The 22,840-nt window shown below is 27.8% G+C and overlaps 2 protein-coding genes across 2 annotated transcripts in view; both read left to right on the forward strand.

Annotated features, from left to right (window-relative positions):
- LOC100199988 (Bardet-Biedl syndrome 2 protein) overlaps window positions 1–310 on the forward strand; it is a 15,097-nt gene extending 14,787 nt beyond the window's left edge. The window contains exon 19 of the mRNA XM_065792458.1: window positions 1–310. This exon is cut by the window's left edge and continues 1 nt beyond it. Coding sequence (XP_065648530.1) covers window positions 1–97 — 97 coding nt within the window. The 3' untranslated portion in view covers window positions 98–310.
- Window positions 311–15,155: 14,845 nt separating this feature from the next.
- Window positions 15,156–19,432, forward strand: LOC100211346 (glucosamine 6-phosphate N-acetyltransferase). The gene is made up of 2 exons (XM_065792460.1): window positions 15,156–15,295; window positions 18,409–19,432. Exon 2 carries the CDS (start codon window positions 18,443–18,445, stop codon window positions 19,031–19,033), a length of 591 nt encoding a protein of 196 aa, XP_065648532.1. The 5' UTR covers window positions 15,156–15,295; window positions 18,409–18,442; the 3' UTR covers window positions 19,034–19,432.
- Window positions 19,433–22,840: the final 3,408 nt, after the last annotated feature.

The raw sequence follows: 22,840 nt of genomic DNA on the forward strand, positions 1-22,840 counted from the left end.
TGGGAAGTTTAAAACTCTCGTCATAACTGGATGTCGCAATGCGATCAAAACAAATGATTTTGCTGCACTCGCTAAAATTATTAAATACGGAGTCTGAAACTGTGTTGGAACAACAACTACATCTTTAGTTACAGTGTCCTAATGTCACGTAGTTACCAATATCCACCAATCCTCATAACTGTTATTAATTACCTAAAATTCCACTATTTACAAAGAATTACAAATTATTGCTAAATTAAAAAAAAATTTATAAAATTCATATAAAATATATCATAATATATTCATATAAAATCAAATATTTATAAAAGAAGTATATTGAAATTTCTAGCATGTAGAGTAGATTTATTTATAAAAGTTTTTAAACAATTTATTGTATATAGAAATAATAATTTTTACTGTATTATTACGACTTGTTATATTTTCTAAGTTTATAATAACTAAGGAGTCTCTAATAAAGTAAGAAAGTGTGTATGAAAATCGGATTCTTGTCAAACTCAGTAAAGTTTAAATTGATTTTAAAAACAAAACAAAGTTGTTGGCAGAAAAACAAATAAAAGATTTTAAAGTCTTAATTTCTAAGGGGAAAAATATTTTAAAAAAACCAGAAATAGATAACTAGTGATTGAAAAAAAAAAGTTATCCAAATAATTAAGTAAATTATCAATTAGGATGTATATTTTTTATATATATTTTATTAATATATATCTATAATCTTTATATATTAGGTGCGGAATTTAGTTATAGGTATAGTCTCCCTTCGTGACGAAGGGACGCTATATGCACGAAGGCTTCGTGCGTTTGTATAAGAAATTTTTAAGTCATTATGCATTGTAACATCCACAAGGTGTTCCTCAGTTCTAAAGCGGAAGATTGTAAAGTTTACATTGGAGTCTATACTGTAGTATTTGTTTAACTAATATAATTGGTCGGTTTTAATTAGGTATTTATTTCTGTCTTGTTTTATTTTTAAATTCTAAATCTTTATTTTTAATAGACAATTTAAACTTTTATGAGTTGTATGAATTCTTGAATTCATGTGTTTTATTTATTCTTCAACATCATTGTATTCTCAGTATATGTGATTTTAATGTTTTATGCCTTATATTTATGGAAAAATTTATTTTTATCCATTTTTAAAGATTTTTTTTGTGTAAAACCAATAAATAAATATGCACTTAAAAATAATAATATATGAACTCTTTTGTTGAGTTTAATCAGTTTTGTATAACACATCGTGCACTATATCTTTGAAACAAATATTTTTTGTTCAATTTTAATATATTACACTTTTCCCATTTTAAATATAAACTGAAAAGTTTAATTCTCTCAATGGATGATGTGGTCTGATCTTTTAATAATAGCTATGTAGATTTTTTTGGAACTTTTATTGTAAAATACGTCTTATTTTGTTAATTAATGTGGTTTATATCCACACACACACACACAAAAGTAGCCTTTTTTTTTAATACTTTTTTTTGTATTTTATTTATTTTGCTGTTATACAAAAATAATCAACATACATATATACAACAAAGAAAAGATATGTCCTTAAAACGAAGAAGACAGTAAAATCTTGACAACAAGCACTGTTTTTGTATATACAATATAGAATGTAAACTTTTCTTATTACAATGATCTTCATAAAATAAAGAATTAAACAGACAGGGGCTTAAAGAAGATAAAGATGACTATACGTCATCGCAATCTTTTCATAGAGCCCCTATATATACTTTCAATAGAATATAGATATTATATTAATAACCTTAATGGGTATTAAGCTGCTCCGCTGATCAGGAAACCAAATAAAGATAAAAAACTGAAAAAATAGAATAAAATAACCTCAGAGTTACTCAAACACAAATGAATCTCAAACTTTAAAAAAAATTTTTTTGAGTTGAAACTTAAATGAACTTAATGACTTTGCCATACATTTAAATCCTTTTTGATAGATATTCCATATATTTGGACCTCGACATGCAGTATATTTATTAACGCTATATTCAGTATATTTATTAACGTATTGAGGCAGTTTATATGTGCTACTTGTATTTGCTTTTAAATAGTAGTTTTCATTTCTATCTATTTCAAACTTGTTGTGAAGGTATTCAGGAAAGAGAGATTATTGTTGAAGTAATACATAAAAATTAAATCGTGATAGATACTTATTTCAAAAATATCCATCATTTTCATATCATTCATTATAGGTGTTCACGCTTATTTTTAGAGTAAATGATTCTGCACGCATGTTTTTGTAAGCTATAAAGTTTTGATGGTTGAGTACTTGCCCATAATATATTTGCATAACTGATGAAGCAATGAACTAATCCAAAATATAATAGTTTGAGGCTTTGTTTATTGATTTACGAACGAACTCGATACACCATTCCAATTATATTGGTGATCTTAGATAGAATATATCTTATTTGAGAAAGCCAGGATAAATTCTCATCAACTAAAATTCCTAAGAATCTTATACTGGCTCGTTTTTTAATTAATTTATCATTTAAGATAAGGTCAGGCAACTTAAGACGAAGGTTTTCTTGTGTTTTTTATGGAATAATATTTAGTTTGTTTTCTCTGAGTTAAGCGAGAGATTGTTAGCCCTAAACCAATTATTTACTTTATTTAGTTCAATATAACATATAATTTCTTAGTCCACATATAATTTCTTAGTATTTTTTTTTTTTTTTTTTCTTTTTTTTACATTTCTTCAATATTTATAAAATACAAGTTAAGATATAATAATATAAACAATTACAAGTGAGGATTTTTACTATAAATAATAAAAAAAAGAATGCGGAGACTCGTAGAAGACCTTAAGGTCTTGTCGTCGAGAACCGCTGCAAACTCGTTACAAATTTACGTGTTACATATTTTAAAATAAATTAAAAAAAAAAAAAAAAAACTGTGTTTAACAATATTAGAAGAAAAACATAATTTAAATAAAAAATAGAAATTTTCAAATAAATTTCCTATTAAAAGTATATTATCAATGGACAAAATGATTTTCTTAAGTTTCCTTTTATAAGAGGTATAAGTCCATTCATGAGAAAAGTCAAAATGTTTCAAAACTATTTTATTCCAAAGAAAGGCTCCTCGGAAAGAAACACAAGATTTACCAAAATTTGTATGCAAAAATTGTAGTCGAATAGAATTATCATTTCGTAGATTGTACTTGTTTTTTTCTTTTATTGAGTATAGGTTATGAAAGGAAGAAGGGAATCGTTGGTTTTACATAAAACATAAAATATTATAAACGTTTAGCTGATATATATTTAAAATAATCATTTCAAGTAAGAGAGGCCTGGCATGAGTAAAACGGTCTTTAAAGTTTATAAGACGTGCAATGTGTTTCTGTTGACGATGAAGAGGTTCTAGTATACTTTTGTTCACACTACCCCAAGCAATGTTAGCGTAGTTAATATGGCAGTGAATAAAGGAATAATATAATTGAGTTAAAGTATGTTTATTTAAGAAACTTCTTGATTTATATAATATTCCTATAGTTCTAGCAATTTTGTTATTTAGGTTGTTAACGTGGTGTTTCCATTTAAGATTTTCATCAATATAAATGCCTAAAAATTTTGTAATTTTTGTTCGCTTTATTTCAATATTGTCAACAAAAATAAGTGGCGTAATACTTGGAACTAATTTTTTTTTTTGAATTTGGGTAAAAAAGCATCCATTTAGTTTTTTCTATATTAATTGATAATTTGTTTGATTTGAACCAGTTAGAGATTTTAATAAGCTCAGTGTTCATATTTCTAAATAATGTTGTTAGATCATTGCTGGTTAAAAAAAGATTAGTGTCATCCGCAAACATAATTGTCATTAAGTTTGAGGCTTTGTAGAGATAATTGATGTATATCAGGAACAGCAATGGGCCTAGTATTGAGCCTTGTGGCACTCCACAAGTTATATTTAATAAATTTGATGATAATGATGAGTCTATTTGAATAAACTGTTTACGATTAGTTAAATAGTTCTTTAGTAATAATAAAGTATTTCCAGTGATTCTATAATGTTCTAGTTTGTTATAAAGAATTTCATGATCTATAGTATCGAAAGCTTTCGATAGATCTATGAAAATACCTAATGTGTATTGCGATGTTTCAAATGAATCACCAATATTTCTTGTTAGTTGAAGTATTGCATGTTCTGCAGAATTATTTTTTTTAAATCCATATTGGTTATTATATAATATTTTGTTTTCTGATAAGTGGTTAAATATTTTATTATATAATATTCTTTCTATAATTTTTGAAAAAACTGGGAGAACTGATATTGGGCGATAATGACTGAGGTTTGTAAGTTCTCCTCCTTTGAAAATTGGGGTAACTCTAGCTATTTTGAGTTTGTCGGGAAATACTGCTTGGTTTATTGAGCACGTAAAGACCCTAAAGAGAATATTTTTAATTATGTCATATGAACCAATAACAATATTTCCGTTTACATCGTCTGGACCAATTGCTTTATTAGTCTTAAGCATTTTGAAAGCAGTCTCAAATTCATCAAAAGATACTTTAAATTTATTTAGAGAAGATATTTCAGGGGAAGTCAAAAATTTTTTTGAATTGATTGAATTATTAATTATGGGGATGTTTTTGGCTAAGTTTGGTCCAACTGATACAAAGAACTTGTTTATTTCGTTTGCTATTATGGTAGGGTTATAAAAAATGTCAGTATTTATTCTAATTGCCTTTGGCAAAGAGCATATTTTCATTTTATTGTTACAAGTGATTTCATTAACAAGTTGCCATTTTCGCTTATGGTCGTTTTTATATTTATCAAATAAGTCGCTGTAATACTTCCTTTTAAGGTTTTTTTTTTTATTTTCAAATAGTTTGGTAAAGGTTTTATAGAGTGTTTTGCTTTCAATTGTTTTTGCTTTAAGGTATTTAATATATAGCTTTTGTTTTATTTTTGAGGATTTTCTAAGGTCTTTTGTTACCCATGGTGATTTTAAACTTTTTTTTGTTTTATTAATTTTACATTTTGGGAAGTTTACATCATAAACTTCATAAAAAACTTTAAAAAATGCATTATACATATTATTTGCCTCTGACAAATTACTTACTGAATTCCAGTTTATTAAGGATAATCATTATTATAAGTATCATTATTATAAGTATTTTAATTATTATAAGTATCATTATGATAAGTATCATTATTAGTAAGAAATAGATTTGTATCATAATGAAGCCTGACTGAATTCAGTTTTAAAGATGCATTGCAAAAATCATTTATATAAATTAAAAACAAGAGTGGACCAAGGATAGATCCTTGGTCCACTCTTGGGGAGCTCCATATAAAACATTTAATACTCCAGATTGTATATTACATACATATTATTTTCTATTGGTAGGATAACTTTTAATCCAATTGTAATTTTTATTAATTATACCATAGTGCTTTAGTTTATTTAATGGGATGCAGTTAATAAGCAATTTAATAGGATGCAGATCAATTGTATCAAATGCTTTTGATAAGTCAATAAAAACTCTTAAGGTAAATTTATTTGGTTTAAAACCATTAGTTATTTGATTAATTAATTCAATGATTGCATGTTCAGTTGAGAGATTTTTTTGAAATCCAATCTGGTTTGGGTAAAATAATTTAAAAAATCGCTATTTACAAACTAAAATTCACCACTTTTAATTCAACTTTCTTTGCTACTCAATATTTTTAATAAAATCATCTAAATCGTTTGGCCATTTTTTAAATCATTAGATCATTTTTCAATACTAGAAGCAAACTAAAGTTCAATATCTCTGGCAGTTTTGCTTATATAGGATTTTTTATTTTTTTGTTCAAATATCTAACATGTTTAGTCTTTTTAAATTATTTTTCAAATGGATTATCCACCTTTTCATGTTTTAAGACTAGTAACGTTAATAAAATCTAGCATACAGCTGATAGCATTTTTGTTCCAAAAAACTTTTATCAATTATTAGTTTATTTCTTTACGTGCAAATGATTATTAAGAAAAAAAGTAGAACTTATTTTTTAAATTAGAACTTAAATCATATAACTTAAAAGTTATATGATTTGAATGTAAGGGAAAAAAAATCTTTTTACTTAATAAAAAATCTAACGGATCTACCGTCTTTTTCTTTTTCAAAAATTACAAAATCATACTTGTAAGTTTAATAGAATAACATTTTTTGTAATATGACCAGGGTGCTTATTCACAACATTTGCGTAGTCTTGCGGAGCTGAGCAAATGTTAAAACATACGCGAAGAACTTTTTTCGTAACTATTTCCAAAGTCAATAGAAGTTATATCAAGGTATAACTTCTATAGCGTAGGGTTTTGCATACGTCACGAAAACTTATCATAACTAGTGCCTAGACTCCATGCGGACATACAAATCAAATAATGGCTGTAAATTGTAGAACTTTAACCTGTATTTCTTTTACTGACGATGATGTTCCTGGTGCTAAACTGCTTAAAATTCCATTGGAATGCAGTTTAATTGAGCCTAAAAGGTGGCTAGAGTGTCATAAACTAAAACAAAGCGGGAGAAAAGAAGAACTTGTGTTGAGAGTCCAGAGAGCTATAAACTTAAATCTTCCTGTCACGGTTGTTTCACTCAATATAAAAGTGAGCTTGACGTCACAAGAATTTTTGTGTTTTAAAAAAAGAAGTATTTCCGCGTAAAAAGTATAAAAATTCACTAACTTTAAAATAGTAGTATTTTTTTTCTATAAATTCTTTCATCTTCAATTTAAAAAAATATAAAAGAACTATCCTTCCTTGTTAAATAAATATTTCCATTAAACGGACTAAAATAAGATATTGTTAAAATATTGCTAAAGATTTGGGATCACTTTTCTGTTTTTTACGATTTTTACGGAAAACCTGTCTTGGGCCAACTAAGATATCCTGACATAGCTACATAGTTGATAGTTGAAATTGGAACGCTTATCAATAAATGTCTATTCTTTCTGAATTTTGGTGCATATTGCTCATTTTTGTAAAAAAAAGTTAGTTTTTAATGCATTTCTATTTTTAATTTTATCACTTTACAATGTAAATCAAATTTTTTTTGTAATATGCACCAAATTATTGAAAATTCAATTCTTTATAAAAATGAAAATCAAAAAATTATTTTATGTACCTCCAGCTATGTTAAAAAATATGGTAACCAAACCTGGCTGGTTTAGCAACAAATTTTTATTGTTTTATGCGTAAATTTTTGTTTACATTTTTAAATAATCACGTGACCTTAATACCTTACGACCCAAACAAGAATATCATGAATTTTATGAAAACAACTTTTTTTTAGCGAGACAAATTTTGAACTATAAAATAAACAAAGTTAGGCGGTTTTTTTCTCTTGAGGGTAATCAACTAACATCAGATATGTTTAATCCTATTATATCTTGTTCATCTATTTGTCAATAAATATTATTGGTATAATTACAAACATATAAACTGGTGTAAAAATATAATTTAAGAATTGATACAAGTTATTGTCACAAGATATTAAATCCAGCAACCGTTCTTCTGGTTTAAAATGAAGTATGAGTCTAGTACACTGATCTCAATAATAACTATGTAATAACTATGTAACTCTCAATTATTATTGAGATCAGTGGTCTAGTATCAATTGGGTGTACAAAGAAATACTACTTAAAGAACTTATCAATGGACCAACTGATTATAGAATAGTTTTTTATAAGAATAAAGACAATTTCAAATTTTGTTTGTATATTTAAACACGCAAAAAAAAATTAAAGTTGGCGAGTCTTTATTTTTTAGCATTCTCACAACATATTAGAACTGTGTACACATAATAAAAAGTTTTATAAAAGCTTAAGCTTTTAATTTTAAGGCTAAATATTCCTTAATTTAAATCTGGTTTTATTTAACAGAATCAATTTTTAAAAACTAGTCATTTAACAGTTTATCGTAATTTTGCGAAAATTCAATTTTCTTTACTGGCTTAAAATAAATCTGTTTTAGTTAACTTTAAACGTTTAAGTATGATATTTTTGTTTTTTAAATAGTTTAACAATGTGTACATTTAATAATAAATATCGAAAATATATTCTTTCTGATTTTTTTTTGATAAAAAGTAACATCAAATTACTAAAATTTAGCAAGGTTCGTCATTTGGCGCGTTTATTCTAAAATTAAAGAAGTTTTTTAATATATTTGTGAAATGTCATCAGATAAAACGTTTTATTGGTGTTTTTATTCTTTTCACAGAACAAAATTATCTCTAATGTTATAAAAGTTATAAAGGTTTTAGTAACACCCCTTACGTGAATATTTTCTAAAAATAACAAGAAGCTGTAAAGCTCGCCTGAAACAGCCGTGATGTCGATCTTGGAGTGATCAAAGGAAAATGGTATAATATTAAAACTGCGTCTATATAAACTAACCTCAAAGAATCAACAAATACATATTCATCTTTTCCTGTTGAAGAATGGAAACGGTTTCCTTCCAGAAATTTACCTTCTAACTTTAATTATGGACATGTTTATTATTTTGTTGTTGAGTCTGTTTCCAATGCATATATTTCTTACTCTCCAGCAGTTGATAACTTACAGCAAGATATAGATGAGATTGATTGTGAGGATACTGTTACTGCTATGCCACTACGCAAAGGAAGGTTACTTTTAAAGAGTGGATTTATTGAAAATATACAATATAATTTTTCTACTGCAGGTGAAATTTATTTTGTTAGAGAACATGTTCATCATTCAATGAAGTTTGAAAAACCTCTACTTGTTTTTCTAGCCATTAGCAATGCTAGTGGATATATTAAATATACTTCATGCAATTGCAAAGCTAGCGAAATTAGCAGATGTTGTCATGTTACTGCACTTCTTTTGTATTTAAGTGATTATGTCACTGAACATGGATTTATTGTTAAGAATGTATGTACTTCAGAACCTTGTCAGTGAAATAAAGGTAAAAAACAAATGAAAAATCCAACTGCTCTTCATCAAACTGTTTATTCTACAAATAAATGTTGGAAACCAGATAAAATGTATAATTGGGACCCTCGACGACTTGAATATCAAGATATAAATTGTGAATCTGTTTCACATTTTGTTACAGATCTTCAAATAATCTCATCGCAAAACAGTCAAAATCAATCCATGTGGGAAATGCTCTTACAGATTAAATATGATGATTTCCATTTATCTAATGAAGATACTATTTATTATAGAGAGCTTGTTCAAAATTTTGAAGAATCTTTGTTATTAAATAATGAAAAATTTCTTGGAAAAAATATAATTTTTGGTGAAATGCCAGATACAGTTGATCAAGCCAAATCTTTAACATGGCATCAAGCAAGATGGTGTTGTATCACAGCATCTGTATCTAAAAAATGTGTTAATTTAGGGGAATCATTAGATTCTTGTTCGAAGATTTCTTTATTCACTTTCCTTGAAAAAAGATTCTGGTTTTCTGAAAATAATATTACAATGAATTTGAAATATGGCATAGACAAAGAACCAAGCTGTTATAAACTATTCTTTTATTACAAATAAAGTTGTTGTGAACAGTGGAATTTGGATCAACCAAAAATACCCACATTTAGGTGCTACTCCAGATGGTCTTATTTATGATGATGACAAGAAGTTATGTGGTATTATTGAAATAAAGTGTTTGAAAATATTTGAAAGTCAATCTGTTAATGATATAATAAAGCTTTCAAATGATGAAAAACTAAAAGCTATAATAAGTAGGCAATGTTTTTCCATTGTAGATCAGAAATTTATTTTTAAAAAGTCACACATGTATTACTTCCAAATTCAACATCAACTTCTGGTTACGCAATGTTTGTACTGTGATTTTTTTATGCATTCTGGTGTTGGAGATCCCCATATCGAGTGAATCTTCCCAAATGAAGATCTTTCAGATGTATTATTCAATCTACTAAGTTGTTTTGGTTTAAAGTTCTGGTACCTGAGTACTTCATTATGGTAGTTCCACGAAAACTTATGCCTGAGATTTTAAACTAAATTGTATTGATTGTAAAACTAAAAAATCTATGGAGCATAATATGAGACTTGTTTAAGTTGATTATTTCTTGCTTATTTGTGAAGTATTTTTTTAGTTATTGAATATCTATACTTGTTTATGCATTAATATAAGCATTGCCATGAAACGCAGATAACAAATATTTGTTTTTAAAAGATTTGATTTGGGGTTTTATTTTTTGTAGAATTCCATTCGAATGTTTGATTTTGGTATGAACTAGTTTCCATCTAACACTTTAGGGGGCATTTATAAAGTACGTAAAGAGGTATCCTTAAAGTACATAAAGTACCATAAAACCACTTATTTTGGAACCCCCTCCCTCCTTGTACACTCGTGTTGTATTACTCTGTACTTAATTAAAACCTAAAATATTACTTAATGTACTTATTTAACTCTTAAAATATTACATCATGTTGTAACATTTTAAGAGAAATGATTAAAACTAGGTTGCTCAATTAAAAAAAAAGGATTCAGAAAATGTTTTTTGCTTCTTATCTCGCTACTATCTAACTACGTTGCAAAAAATAAAAATATTATTTGGAACGATTATCGCTCGATATATCTTCTCTCTCTTCGTTATTAATAAAGAAATTTATAATTTTGAAATAGTTTTGACCGTACTTTATGGAAGGTCATTTCCATAAAGTACGGTCTATAAATGTTATAGTGTGCATAAATACGTACGGTCCATGAATGTTATAGGGTGCAAAGCCCTATAATATTTCTTCAAAATTGATAGACAGGATCTTAATAATCTCCGGAAGTGGAAGCTGTGGAAGGATGCAGGTTGGAAAAAATTATGACCATCCCCTCTCGATTATTTGGCAGACAAGAGTACGCAGGTATGATAGGAAGGGTCCATACTGCAGGAAATATGCATTTTTTACTGCGTATTTCTAGACTGTTTTTGAAACGCTGACCGTATTAAGGTGCCCCTTAAATTCAAAATAGATAATCTTTATTTCCCCAAGGAAAAAAGATTAGAAAAAAATTGCATATTATTAGTAAAATATCCTTACGGCACTTGAGCTGCTTGAAACTGCCCAGGCTGATCGGAAACACGTTTAAAATATAGAAAACCTTACTTATTTCCTCAAAATTTGAAAGAATAATTTATCGTGTTTTTAAACGTCAATAGTTAAGAATAAATGTAAAATTATGGTATTTTTAACTATAAAACCAATGTCATTTTAAAATATGGAAAGAAAAAGAAAAGAAAAAATTTATGAATATGTTCAGTTAAAGGATCCAGGATTGCGGATATTCTTGGGAAAATATAAAAAAAATCCCTTACTTTCAATGACAGTACTTAAATTGCAGGACTTTCCAGAATATAACCTATAACCATCATTAATTTCATTAACGTAGAATTGATACTGATACCGTACTTGAGAAGTACCCAAATGTGTTATTTTTAAGATTTAAACTTAAAAATTACTTATATATCATTACACTTCTCTATTAAATTAAGGAACTTTACAAGCTCTAAAAATATGACAATTTGATATACAAATATGATCATTTTGTTTTTTCAGTTTCGAGTAAACATCACCCTCTCCCCCTACTCCACAGAGAGAGATCGAACAATATTTTTGGTTTTGGAATCTATCTGTCACCTTTGACTATTTTAATTCTATCCCATAACTTAAGAGAGCAGAAAAATTTTACATAGTTTAAATTATGAAGCCAAATTTACTCTGTAATAAAACAAAGGAATTTCCACAGTAGAACATTGAAATCCTGATTTTCTAAATTCAATTTATTCGAAATGATTTTATAGTTGCCTAATACAGTTATTTAATCTTTGATAAACAAACGTGTATTAACCCTAGAATTATTAACATTAGAAAACTGTGTTTGTTCAATATAGATTGTTTAACAATGGATATTGAAGAAATTAATTCGGGAGTGGCAATATGCAAAATTTTTTTGTAAATTTTAATAAAAATAATTTAAAAAAAAATAAAAAAAATAAGTAACGTCTTAACTATAACTATCATATAATTATTAAACACTTGAAAGTTAACCAGGCACAAGGCAACAAAAATAAGTTGAGAAGCTATTGGCATTAACGATTGAGGTATAATCCTGGCTTTCACAATTCTTTTCGTCAGCATTATTTCTTCTGAAGTAAATTTTTCTCATTTACCCAAAAAAGGTGGAATAAATATAGTAGCTTGTTTTTCTAAAAGTAAATGTTGAATTTTAAACCCCTTATCTACAAGAAATGTGTCTTCCCGAATATTATGTTTTATAATACCACATTTATTAAATATATCAACACCTGTAATATTTCCCTCATACAAGTCTGATACAAAACAAGCTGCACCATTAGGATTCACAGCAATAAGACATTTCATAGTGCAATGATGCTTGTATGATGAGAATGTGTTTCCTTGTTGAGCATAATATCTTGGAACCTCACACCTAAACTCTGTACAGTCAATAGTAGCACGGATATTTTTGAATGTTCGAAATACTTTAGGTAGTGTTCTTTTGAAAACTTCATGTTCTGAAAACATATTATATTTTAAGACATTAAAAATGATGAAACATATACATTATCCAAGTGGTAAATATAGAACATATATAAAACAAACTCACATTATACATATGAGCAAGAGTAAATATATTAAACCCTCGACGAAGTCTTAATAATGTAACAAACAACTGTTCTTTTTGTGATAGCTTAGATGAATCTTTTGAGATTTTAACTTTTCTTGAACTATTCCAGTAGGAGAGATTGAGTTTTGCAGGTCCAAGAAAATCATATAAGCTAGAAAGTTGAGCCGATGTTAAACCAATAAAATATTTACATGTAACTTCAGAAGAAAAATATACTCCATTGACATGAAATTACTATATCATATAGTAATTTAGTTTTTGAAATTACTATATCATATAGTAATTTAATATAGTAGAAATTTGGCAGGTAGTAAGAAAAAAGATTATTAAAGGTGAGAGAGTATATTAGAAAAATGCCAGCATTTCTTCGATATATACTTGATGTCCAAACAACAACAAAATTTTACCTAATTGGAGTAGAGTTTTAAAGTGTCTGAGTATGCTTTTTTTCAATGAAATTTGGCAGGTATTGAGAAAATAGGGTTTTAAAGGTGAGAGAATATATTAGAAAAATGAACCAGCATTCCTTTGATATATACTTGACGTCCAAACAACAACAAAATTTTACCTAATTGGAGTAGAGTTTTAAAGTGTCTGAGTATGCTTTTTTTTTCAATGAAATTTGGCAGGTAATAAGAAAATAGGGTTTTAAAGGTGAGAGAATATATTAGAAAAATGAACCAGCATTCCTTCGATATATACTTCATATCCAAACAACAACAAAATTTTACCTAATTGGAGTAGAGTTTTAAAGTGTCTGAGTATGCTTTTTTTTCAATGAAATATGGCAGGTAGTACGAAAAAAAGTTATTAAAGGTGAGAGAATATATTAGAAAAATGAGCCAGCATTCCTTCGATATATACTTGATGTCCAAAAAACAAGCATATTTTTAACAACAATAAATTCATAATAAATAAAATTTTAACTCAAAGAAATCCATGCAAAATTAAAGTTCCATAATTCTAGTATTAAAAAAATATCTATGTTGATACATATTTTTAAAAAATAACAGAGCAAAATAAGTTCATACCATGCAACTTTTCAACTAACTTGAAAAAGCGTGTCACAGAATTTGGCCAAAAAAACGGCTTTGTAAAATCCGGATTTACGCGTACCTAACTATATGGTACACTTGATATACTGGAAAAACTTGAATAAGATGATGAGGGAAATCGAATAGATTTGTCTAGACTTCTTTTTAAAATAACTGTTTCGATTTTTGATGCAAGTAGATGTTTATCATAAATGGCTTGCGTAGACTGATCACGAGTTTTAACAATTATATTATTTGATTCATTTAAAACTAAAGAATCACAATGATTGTTTAATTTACTACTGATTTCAACTAAGATATCACTGCCTTCAGTAAAATCATTTTTTGTATTAAGTCCGCAATAAAATGGAGAAACACTTTCTATTTGAAAATCAATAAGGTCCGATGCCTCACCCTTTTGTTTAGACTAAATAACAACATCACGAATGGTTGGGTTTTTTCTTTTTCTTTTGTTAATAGAGTAAATCTGCTGTTCTGTAAGGTTTGCTTCAATGGATTAGGATGTTCTTTAGTAGGAACTTTTCTTTCAAAAAAATGTAACGAACAAATATACGCATCTTTCTTTATATTGTTAATATTAAAAGATTTTCTACCACAAGCATGAATCCATTTTTTACATATTCTGTTCTGTTTTAATGTTTTGTTTTTCTTTTTCCAAATCTGGCATCCATTCCTTAATTCTACCAGGTTTAGGAAACCTTAAAAAGAATGTTTCTGCTAGTAATTTATCTGGATAACGACTATCGGAATGGCAAACTCCCCAGCAACAATGTTTGGTTGCTCCAGTCGAGAGTGATCTATCATATTTCTTGGCCATCGTCTGTTTGTTTGCATTCAATCCCAAAATTCATTGCGCGTGAAATTTTAAAATCTATTTATAGACACGCAACTCTACGCTATTGACAATTTGGCATTTACAAACTTTTCGCAGCGTTGGCGTAAAATTGCGCACGAGTTACGCAAAACTTACGTTAAAACTCAAATTATTGACTCAGTGTTTGAATTATTGAAAGTGTTACAAATAAAACATTGATTATTTTTATTTATAATTTATACGACCAATGAATTGCAATCGCACTACAACAAAACAAAACAATTTTTGTTAATGACGCGTAACTTACAAGTTTTTGTGACTTGCTTTTATAATTTTAATTTGTTTTCAAAAAAAAAAATTGTTTCTTTTTATTATTTTTTTTAATTATTTTTTAGTATAGTTATAATTTGTTTTCAAAAAAAAAGTTGTTACTTTTTATTACTTTTTAAATTATTTATATTATAACTATAATTTGTTTTCAAAAAACAAAATTGTTACTTTTTATTACTTTTTAAATTATTTTCATTATAACTGTAATTTGTTTTCAAAAAACAAAATTGTTACTTTTTATTACTTTTTAAATTATTTTCATTATAACTGTAATTTGTTTTCAAAAAACAAAATTGTTACTTTTTATTACTTTTTAAATTATTTTTTTAGATAAAAGTATTTTTATAATAAAAAATAATTGATTCATTAACGATTTATAATTAGTTTGAAACCTCGTACACCATAAAAACTTTTTCTTATTTTCGCTGTTGCGATAGCCTATTAAGCATATTTCATTAAAAATCTTTGGTAAGTGCCGCATTAAGTTCTTAATTTTGTAGTGTGTGTTTGTTTGTGTGTGTGTGTGTCTGTGTGTCTTTGTGTGTGTGTGTGTGTGTGTGTGTGTGTGTGTGTGTGTGTGTGTGTGTGTGTGTGTGTGTGTGTGTGTGTGTGTGTGTGTGTGTGTGTGTGTGTGGTGTATATCCTGATTAAAAAAAAAAAACTTTTTAGAAGATAGAGACAAATTTGCCACTCTCCTCTGAAATATAGTTATCTACAGTTTTTTAAATGTCTTAATAAAAATTTGATATTATTCAGAATATAATGTACAAGGCATAAGATAATTTAACTATTATAATTTAGAAAATTTATATCTTACTTTATTATTGATTTATATGAATTGATGTCATGTAAGTTCTATTGTGTGAGTATTTTCGCTCTTCTCAGATGCTTTTCATGATTCTATCTTGACTCGGAAGTTAAAAATCTAGTCAGAATGTTTAACATATTTTGATGAACAGATTCAGGACCTTGCTCAACAAATACTTATAATGCCATCTGTTTTGCATAAAAAGTTGACAAGGTGATGTTCAGTAAATCAATTTTTTCTATTAAAAGATACTTGAGTTTCCTGAGTTTTTTTATTTTTATTATTCAGATAATTTTAAATTTTGTTTCCGAAGTTTATTTATGAGCTTTGTAATGTTTAAAACTTAGTTTTATTGTGGTTTTAAGGAGCATCAAAAGTTATGCCTACGTCTAATGGTAGGGTGGCTCTTAAAACAACATTTTTGAAAAAAACCTGTTCCTACCCCTTTACTTTGTTCTATATAATACTAAAACACTAGGTTTAAAATTTTTTTGAACAAAAAATTATTTTAGGGGTAGCTCAAGACCCTTAAAAATTTGACTGGTCCGTAAAATTTTGAAAATAAAAGTTCTTCTAAAGTATGTCAACCTGGTACTCAAAAGAAGTAAAATTATATAAAAACTTCAAAAGCAGTAATCACTTTACAAAAAAAGCATGTTTAAAAAAACTATTTTTTTAAAACTTGAAAATAATGACTTTTTTATTTTCAGCTTTAAAACAATTGTTTTTATGCATTAATTTAAGAAAAAAGTTATTTTTTTGTAAATTGATTATTATTTTTAAAGTTTTTATATAATTTCGCTTCTTTTGAGTACCAGGTTGACATACTTTAGAAGAACTTTTATTTTCAAAATTTGAGGGACCTGTCAAATTTTTAAGGGTCTTGAGCTACCCCTAAAATAATTTTTTGTTCAAAAAAAATTTTAAACCTAGTGTTTTAGTATTATATAGAACAAAGTAAAGGGGAAGGAGCATGTTTTTTTCAAAAATGTTGTTTTAAGAGCCACCCTAGTCTAATGGGTGAAGCAAATGAGGTTTGAAGCAATTAAGGTTTCTTCCCTTCTTATTAAATCTGTTTTAAAGTCCTAACTGAGCTGATTTTGTGTCTGCCTGTTGAATAGTATATTGACTTGTATTTAGATTAACTAGAGTTTTAGTTAATCTTATTTTGTATAAAATTTCCCCTTAACCCCATGTTTCTACTTATAAATTCTCTTTCTGCTGAACATAACAGAACAAAAAATAAAATTATCAGTTTAAATGAATCTGTGCCTAATAGTACACTGAAAAAATAAAAATAAGTTACTTTTTGTGGTTTATAAAGCTTAATGTTACTCATACTTATGTGTTATTAAATTTTTAAGAGTTAAAAGAGTTGATTGTAAGTCATAGTAATTTTAGTAATAGTGTTTTATACTATATTTATAAGAAAAAATGTTTTTATCCCAATAATAAGTTTTGGCAATAATATTTACTCCTTTCTTTTGGAGGACACTGACACGTCGCTACATACCTTATCTTTATGCATATATAATTAGACCATAAAGTCTTCAATATCCACCTATTTTTGGCTTGCAAACATTAGGTGATTTGTTTTTATTTAGTCAAATGGGCAATGGGCAAAATAATCAGATTTGATTTTTGATTGTAAATCTTTTGAACAATTTATTTTGTGTTATTTTTTAAAAATCCCATGTTTTCATGGCTGGTTATGATAAAAAATGTTGATTCAGAATTAAAAAGGTATGAAAACAAAGGTCAAACATTCTGGTTTTTAATGTTAAAAGTAATTGCATAAGATTAAAGTAAAAGAGCATGTAAAGTAAATATTCTTGCGAACTTCCATAGAGATCATTGCCAGATTTTATAGAGATCATTGCCAGATTTCATTGAGATCATTGCCAGATTCCATAGAGATCATTGCGAACTTCCATAGAGATTTTCTACACCACTACCACATTAGCTACACCAGTTACAGGTGCCTACTAAATGATGGGGAATGGGGGAGAAAAAGAGATTGTAATACAGGCTGAACATTGCTTAGAAACTTAAAAGTAACTTAATCACCATTTTTGATGCTGAATAAAAACTTTTAAAAAAGAATTTTTCTCAAACTAAAGCAAGGAGAAAAAATATCTAAATTATATAATAGTAAAAACAAGTTTTCAAAAAATTCACTGTTAATTGAATAGATTTTTAATCCCACAAGTTTTTGGATGGGACAACTTTTTACAAACAGTGTAAAGTTGTATTATATACAAATCAATTTTATTAATGTGTGTTTTTAAAACAAATAAATTTTAATATATATTGATTGATTCTAGAGCATTTTTTTAAAAAAGAGCAAAAAAACCAATTCATCTAATCATAATACTCTTGGACCCCAAGAGTATTTTTATTAGGTGAGTGTTAATGTTGGTTTTGATTGTGTTAGATAATCTTGGTAAAAATGTATTTAATCAATAATGCATTATTTAATTTCAACTGAAGTGTTATTTTTTAAAAATAACACTTTAGTTGAAAAAAAATAACAGCTAGACATTCAGCAATCTTGCTCCATTTAGTATATTGTTATATAGAGTCAATAGGACCCATTATTAGCTAATTTAATAACTTTAATTAGCTTTTAATTGATACAATTTTTTTTATCATTTTAACAGTTCTACAATATGTTTTTAAAATCAGTCTTACTAACTGGACAGCTTTATTGTTATCTGTATGCAATCATTGGGTTGCAAAAACTTTTTATTCATTTGTTTTATTACTTTTTTAGATTTACTTATTTCAAAGTTAATTGTGCTAAAGATATGGATAATATTGCATGCAATATTGATTACATGGCTGATGCTGATTATATTTTTGATAAAAGACTTCTGGAACGACTTGATTATAGCAAAAGTATTACAACTGTTAATCATAATATTTCATACACTCATCCTGGTAAGGATTTGGTTATGCGACCATTACTCTGCAGCGATTATGAAAAGGGTTACATGGACCTTCTTTCCCAGCTCACACAACCTGGAATTGTGACAAAAAAAATGTTTAAAGAACGCTTTGATTCTATGAAGAAAATGAAAGATGTTTATCTAATTGTTGTGGTTGAAGATATACAAATGCAAAAAGTAGTTGGCTCAGCTACATTGTTTATTGAGAATATCTTAACTTCTCAATTTAAACCAATTAAAATAGGTCGTATTGAAGATGTTGTTATTCATGACTCTCAGCGTGGCAAATATCTTGGTAAACTTTTATGCGAGACATTGGTTCTTCTTGGAAAACAATTAAAATGCATGGAGATAACACTAGAGTGTAAAGATAAATTAGTAAAATTTTATCGGAGTTTAGGTTTCGAACTTGATAAAATGCATAAATACATGACCCTTAGGTACACATAAATTTGTCTTATTTTATTTTTTTTATATTTATTTTGTATATTCCTGTATCTTGAGATTTATCATTATTCTTGTTTTTTTTTTTTTTTCATCTAGTAATGAATTTTTCATCTGAAATAACATTAAAACATTTGTATTTAGTTTTATGCAAACTTGTTGTATTTAAAAACTTTTGTTTAAAACTTGTTGTGTTTAAAACTTCATTTCTAAATTGAAACAGTTTAATTTTTAAACATATTTTAACAAGTGAATAAGATAATGTAAAATAATCATTTGAGCTAGTTTTATATCTTGAATAATATTATCTTGGTATATTGATTCACTAAAAATTGATTAAACAAAAGGTTATGTTTATTAAAGTGTTTACGAACTTTATTAGAAAAAAAATTGTGCATTGATTTATATTTTTACATTTTTTTATTTTTTTTAATAGTAATTTCAATATGCTCTGGTTTTAATATGCTTTTAATTTTAATATGCTATGTCTTATATGCTGTTGCTAGATATATATATTGGTAGATAGGCAAAAGGCAAGGCCAGAATTAAAAAAACATTTTTAATAGGACAAGTGCTTGCCCAAACCGTAACCCTCAGTTGATGTATGTACTCTGAACTTTCGTTATTTAAAATGCATATGTTTGTAGATCAATTATGTAAGTCCTGTCCTTTGATTTTAAAGTCGTAGTTTGTTTTTAATTGATTAGTCCCGAAACAGGGTATAAGCAGATGAAAAGGCATTTAAAACTGGATCCGGACTTTTTAATAAGTTTTTAATTCAGTGAATTTGTCTTTATTATCATTGACGAATCGAACATGGGTAGAAGAAGGGACTTCAGCCCAACGAAGAAATGTCAAATAACAGATTTCCTTGAAAATGTTGATATCTTCGTATTGTCCATGATGGAGGAAATAATTTATGATTTAGTATCACTTGTATTATATATTTTATTATATAAAAACTACATGCCTTGTGGCTAACATAAAACATTAAGAATATCGGCACAAAAATACGGTGCCGATAAAACGTGTAAACAAAAATGGTGTCAATAAACTTAACGCACCAACTTGACAACATATCACTCTAAGTTCCGAATAAAAATTCCTTAAACTTTTGTATTAAATTCTTCTTCGCTGGTTTAGTAAAAATATCAGCATAGTTATCGTTTGATGGTATATATTCTAATAGTATTCGGTCTTGCTGATAAAATTCTCGTACGAAATGGTAACGAATGTCAATATGTTTCGATTTCATGTGCTTTATAGGGTTTTTAACCAAAGCGATGGCTCCTTGGTTATCATTTCTAAGATTCACTGGTTTGAAATTTATTTGTATTAGTTCTTTTAGCAATTTAGATAGATAACTCATTTCCTGGCAAGCTGCAGATATTGCCATGTATTCAGCTTCACATGTAGACAGTGCAATACTAGCTTGTTTCTTTGATTTCCAACTAATAACAGGTCCATTTTTACTCAAAGAAAAACAATAACCTGATATACTATGTCTATCTTCAAAGGATGACGCCCAGTCAGCATCACAGTATGCATAAAGCTTCAATTCATCATCTTTCCGGAAGGTTAAGCAATAGTCTAAAGTATATTTAATATATCGAAAAACATGATTTATCATAGTCCAATCAGCACTATTCGGTTTTGATAAGTGCTGGGATAAAATGGTAACAACATAGCTTAAATCTGGTCTAGTACATGTCATTGCATAAAGAAGACTTCCAACCATTTGTCGATAGAGCTTTATATCTGAGTCACTAGATTCAGTTGATTCTTGATCTTGATATGAATTAGGAACTTGCTCGCATGGGGTTGACCTTGGTTTGCAATCGAAGAAACCAAATTTATGAAAAACATTTTGCAAGTAATCTGAATGGTTCATAGTTACACAATTGTTAGTCGAGTTGAATTGGATACCAAGAAATGATGTCAATGGTCCTAAATCTTTCATTTTAAATCGCCTACTTAATTTCTTCTTCACTTCGAATAATAATTGGTTTGAGTTGGCAGCAATAATTATATCATCAACCCATACTAGAATCATTGCTATATCATTATTGTCTCTTTTGATAAAAACACAAGCATCAGCATTTGATTGGACAAATCGAATTTCTTTAAGAAAGTCACTTAAAACATTTTGCCAATTTCTACCACTTTGTTTCAAGCCATAAAGTGATTTATTTAATTTCCATACTAATTGCTTGTTGTTCTCTGTTTGTTCGTAACCAGGAGGCTGGCTGACATAAATTTCATTTTCAATAAGTGCATGGAGATAAGCACTTTTAATGTCCATTTGATGTAAAATAAGGTCATATTGGATAGAGGTTTGCATTAAAATTCTCACTGATTCCATTCTTGCTGTCGGTGAAAAAGTTTCCAAATAGTCAATTCCTTGGATTTGTTTATAGCCTTTTGCAACGTATCTTGCTTTGTACATTACTCCATTACTGTTACTTTTAATCATGTAAACCCATCTCCCCCCAACTAATTTTTTATTAGTAGGGAGCTCTGTCAAAACAAAAGTGTCATTAGTTATTAGTGATTGCATCTCTTCTTCCATGACGCTTTTCCATTTTTCAGAATCATCAGTATTGATAGCATTATTGTATGATGTAGGTATATTCATTAAATAGCAATAATCTATATAGTTAATTTCATCTTCATTACCATTATCAACTATGTAATCTTCCAAATATTTTAGGGACTGTCTTTGTCTTGAAGGATAACGCGAAGGATTAATTTCTTGTGACTTATTCTCTTCATTATTAGGAGTGGATGGTTTAAGTGTAGGCTCTGTATTGATTGGCTCCTCGATTATAAAACCATCTGTATTTTTAGTGTCAATTTGACTAATAAATTCGTATTTTTCTGTAAATTTTACAAGTCTGTGTTTTATTACTGAATTCGACTCTGGATAGTAAACTAAATATGATGGACTGTCTTTATCATAACCAACAAAATAACCTCTATTGCTCCGAGGTTGTAACTTCTTGGTATTATGCACATAAGGTTAACACACTGATCCAAATAAATGTAACCTTGCAATGTTTGGTTTTAAACCAGTTACTAGTCCATATGGTGTACATTTAATTCGTTGTACATAACATCGATTCCTCATGTATGTTGCAGTGCTTACAGCATATGTCCATAAATGTTTGGAAAGTTTCGATTCAATAATCATGGCTCTTGCCATGTCAAATAGTGAACGCCAATTTCTTTCAGCGGTTCCATTTTGGTGTGGAGAGTAAGGAGATGTAAATTCATGCTTAATGGTATGCTTTAAAAGTAGTTCTTTGAATTCTTTTGATAAATATTCACCACCATTATCACTTCGAATACATTTTACACTTCCAGATGGAGAAATGTCATTGTAAAAACTAAAAGTTTTAACCTTTCCATATGGAGCAATATCTGCTAGAAACTTCTCAGCAGCTTTTACAGCACCACTCTTTTGTTGAAGAAAATATGTAAACAAACAACTCGAGTAATCATCAACAAAATTTATAACGTATTTAAATCCGTCTAAAGCTACCGGTTCTAAAGGTCCTGCTAAGTCGGTGTGTACTAGTTGGAATGGGTAAGTTGCCCTAGAGTCAGGTTGTCTGTTATAAGTGTTTATATTTTTAGATAAGATACATGTTTCGCAATTGAATTTAGTAGTATTGTTAATTTTCATTCCTTGTGCTACACATTCTAATTTTATAATGTCATTGCTGTTACAGTGACCCATTATTTTGTGCCACATTTCCAAACTTTCAGCACGTGTTTCATTTAATGAGCTTTTGTAGAGATAGTATAGTCGAC

The sequence above is a fragment of the Hydra vulgaris genome, chromosome 03 (assembly GCF_038396675.1).
Source record: "Hydra vulgaris chromosome 03, alternate assembly HydraT2T_AEP".
NCBI lineage: Eukaryota > Metazoa > Cnidaria > Hydrozoa > Anthoathecata > Hydridae > Hydra > Hydra vulgaris.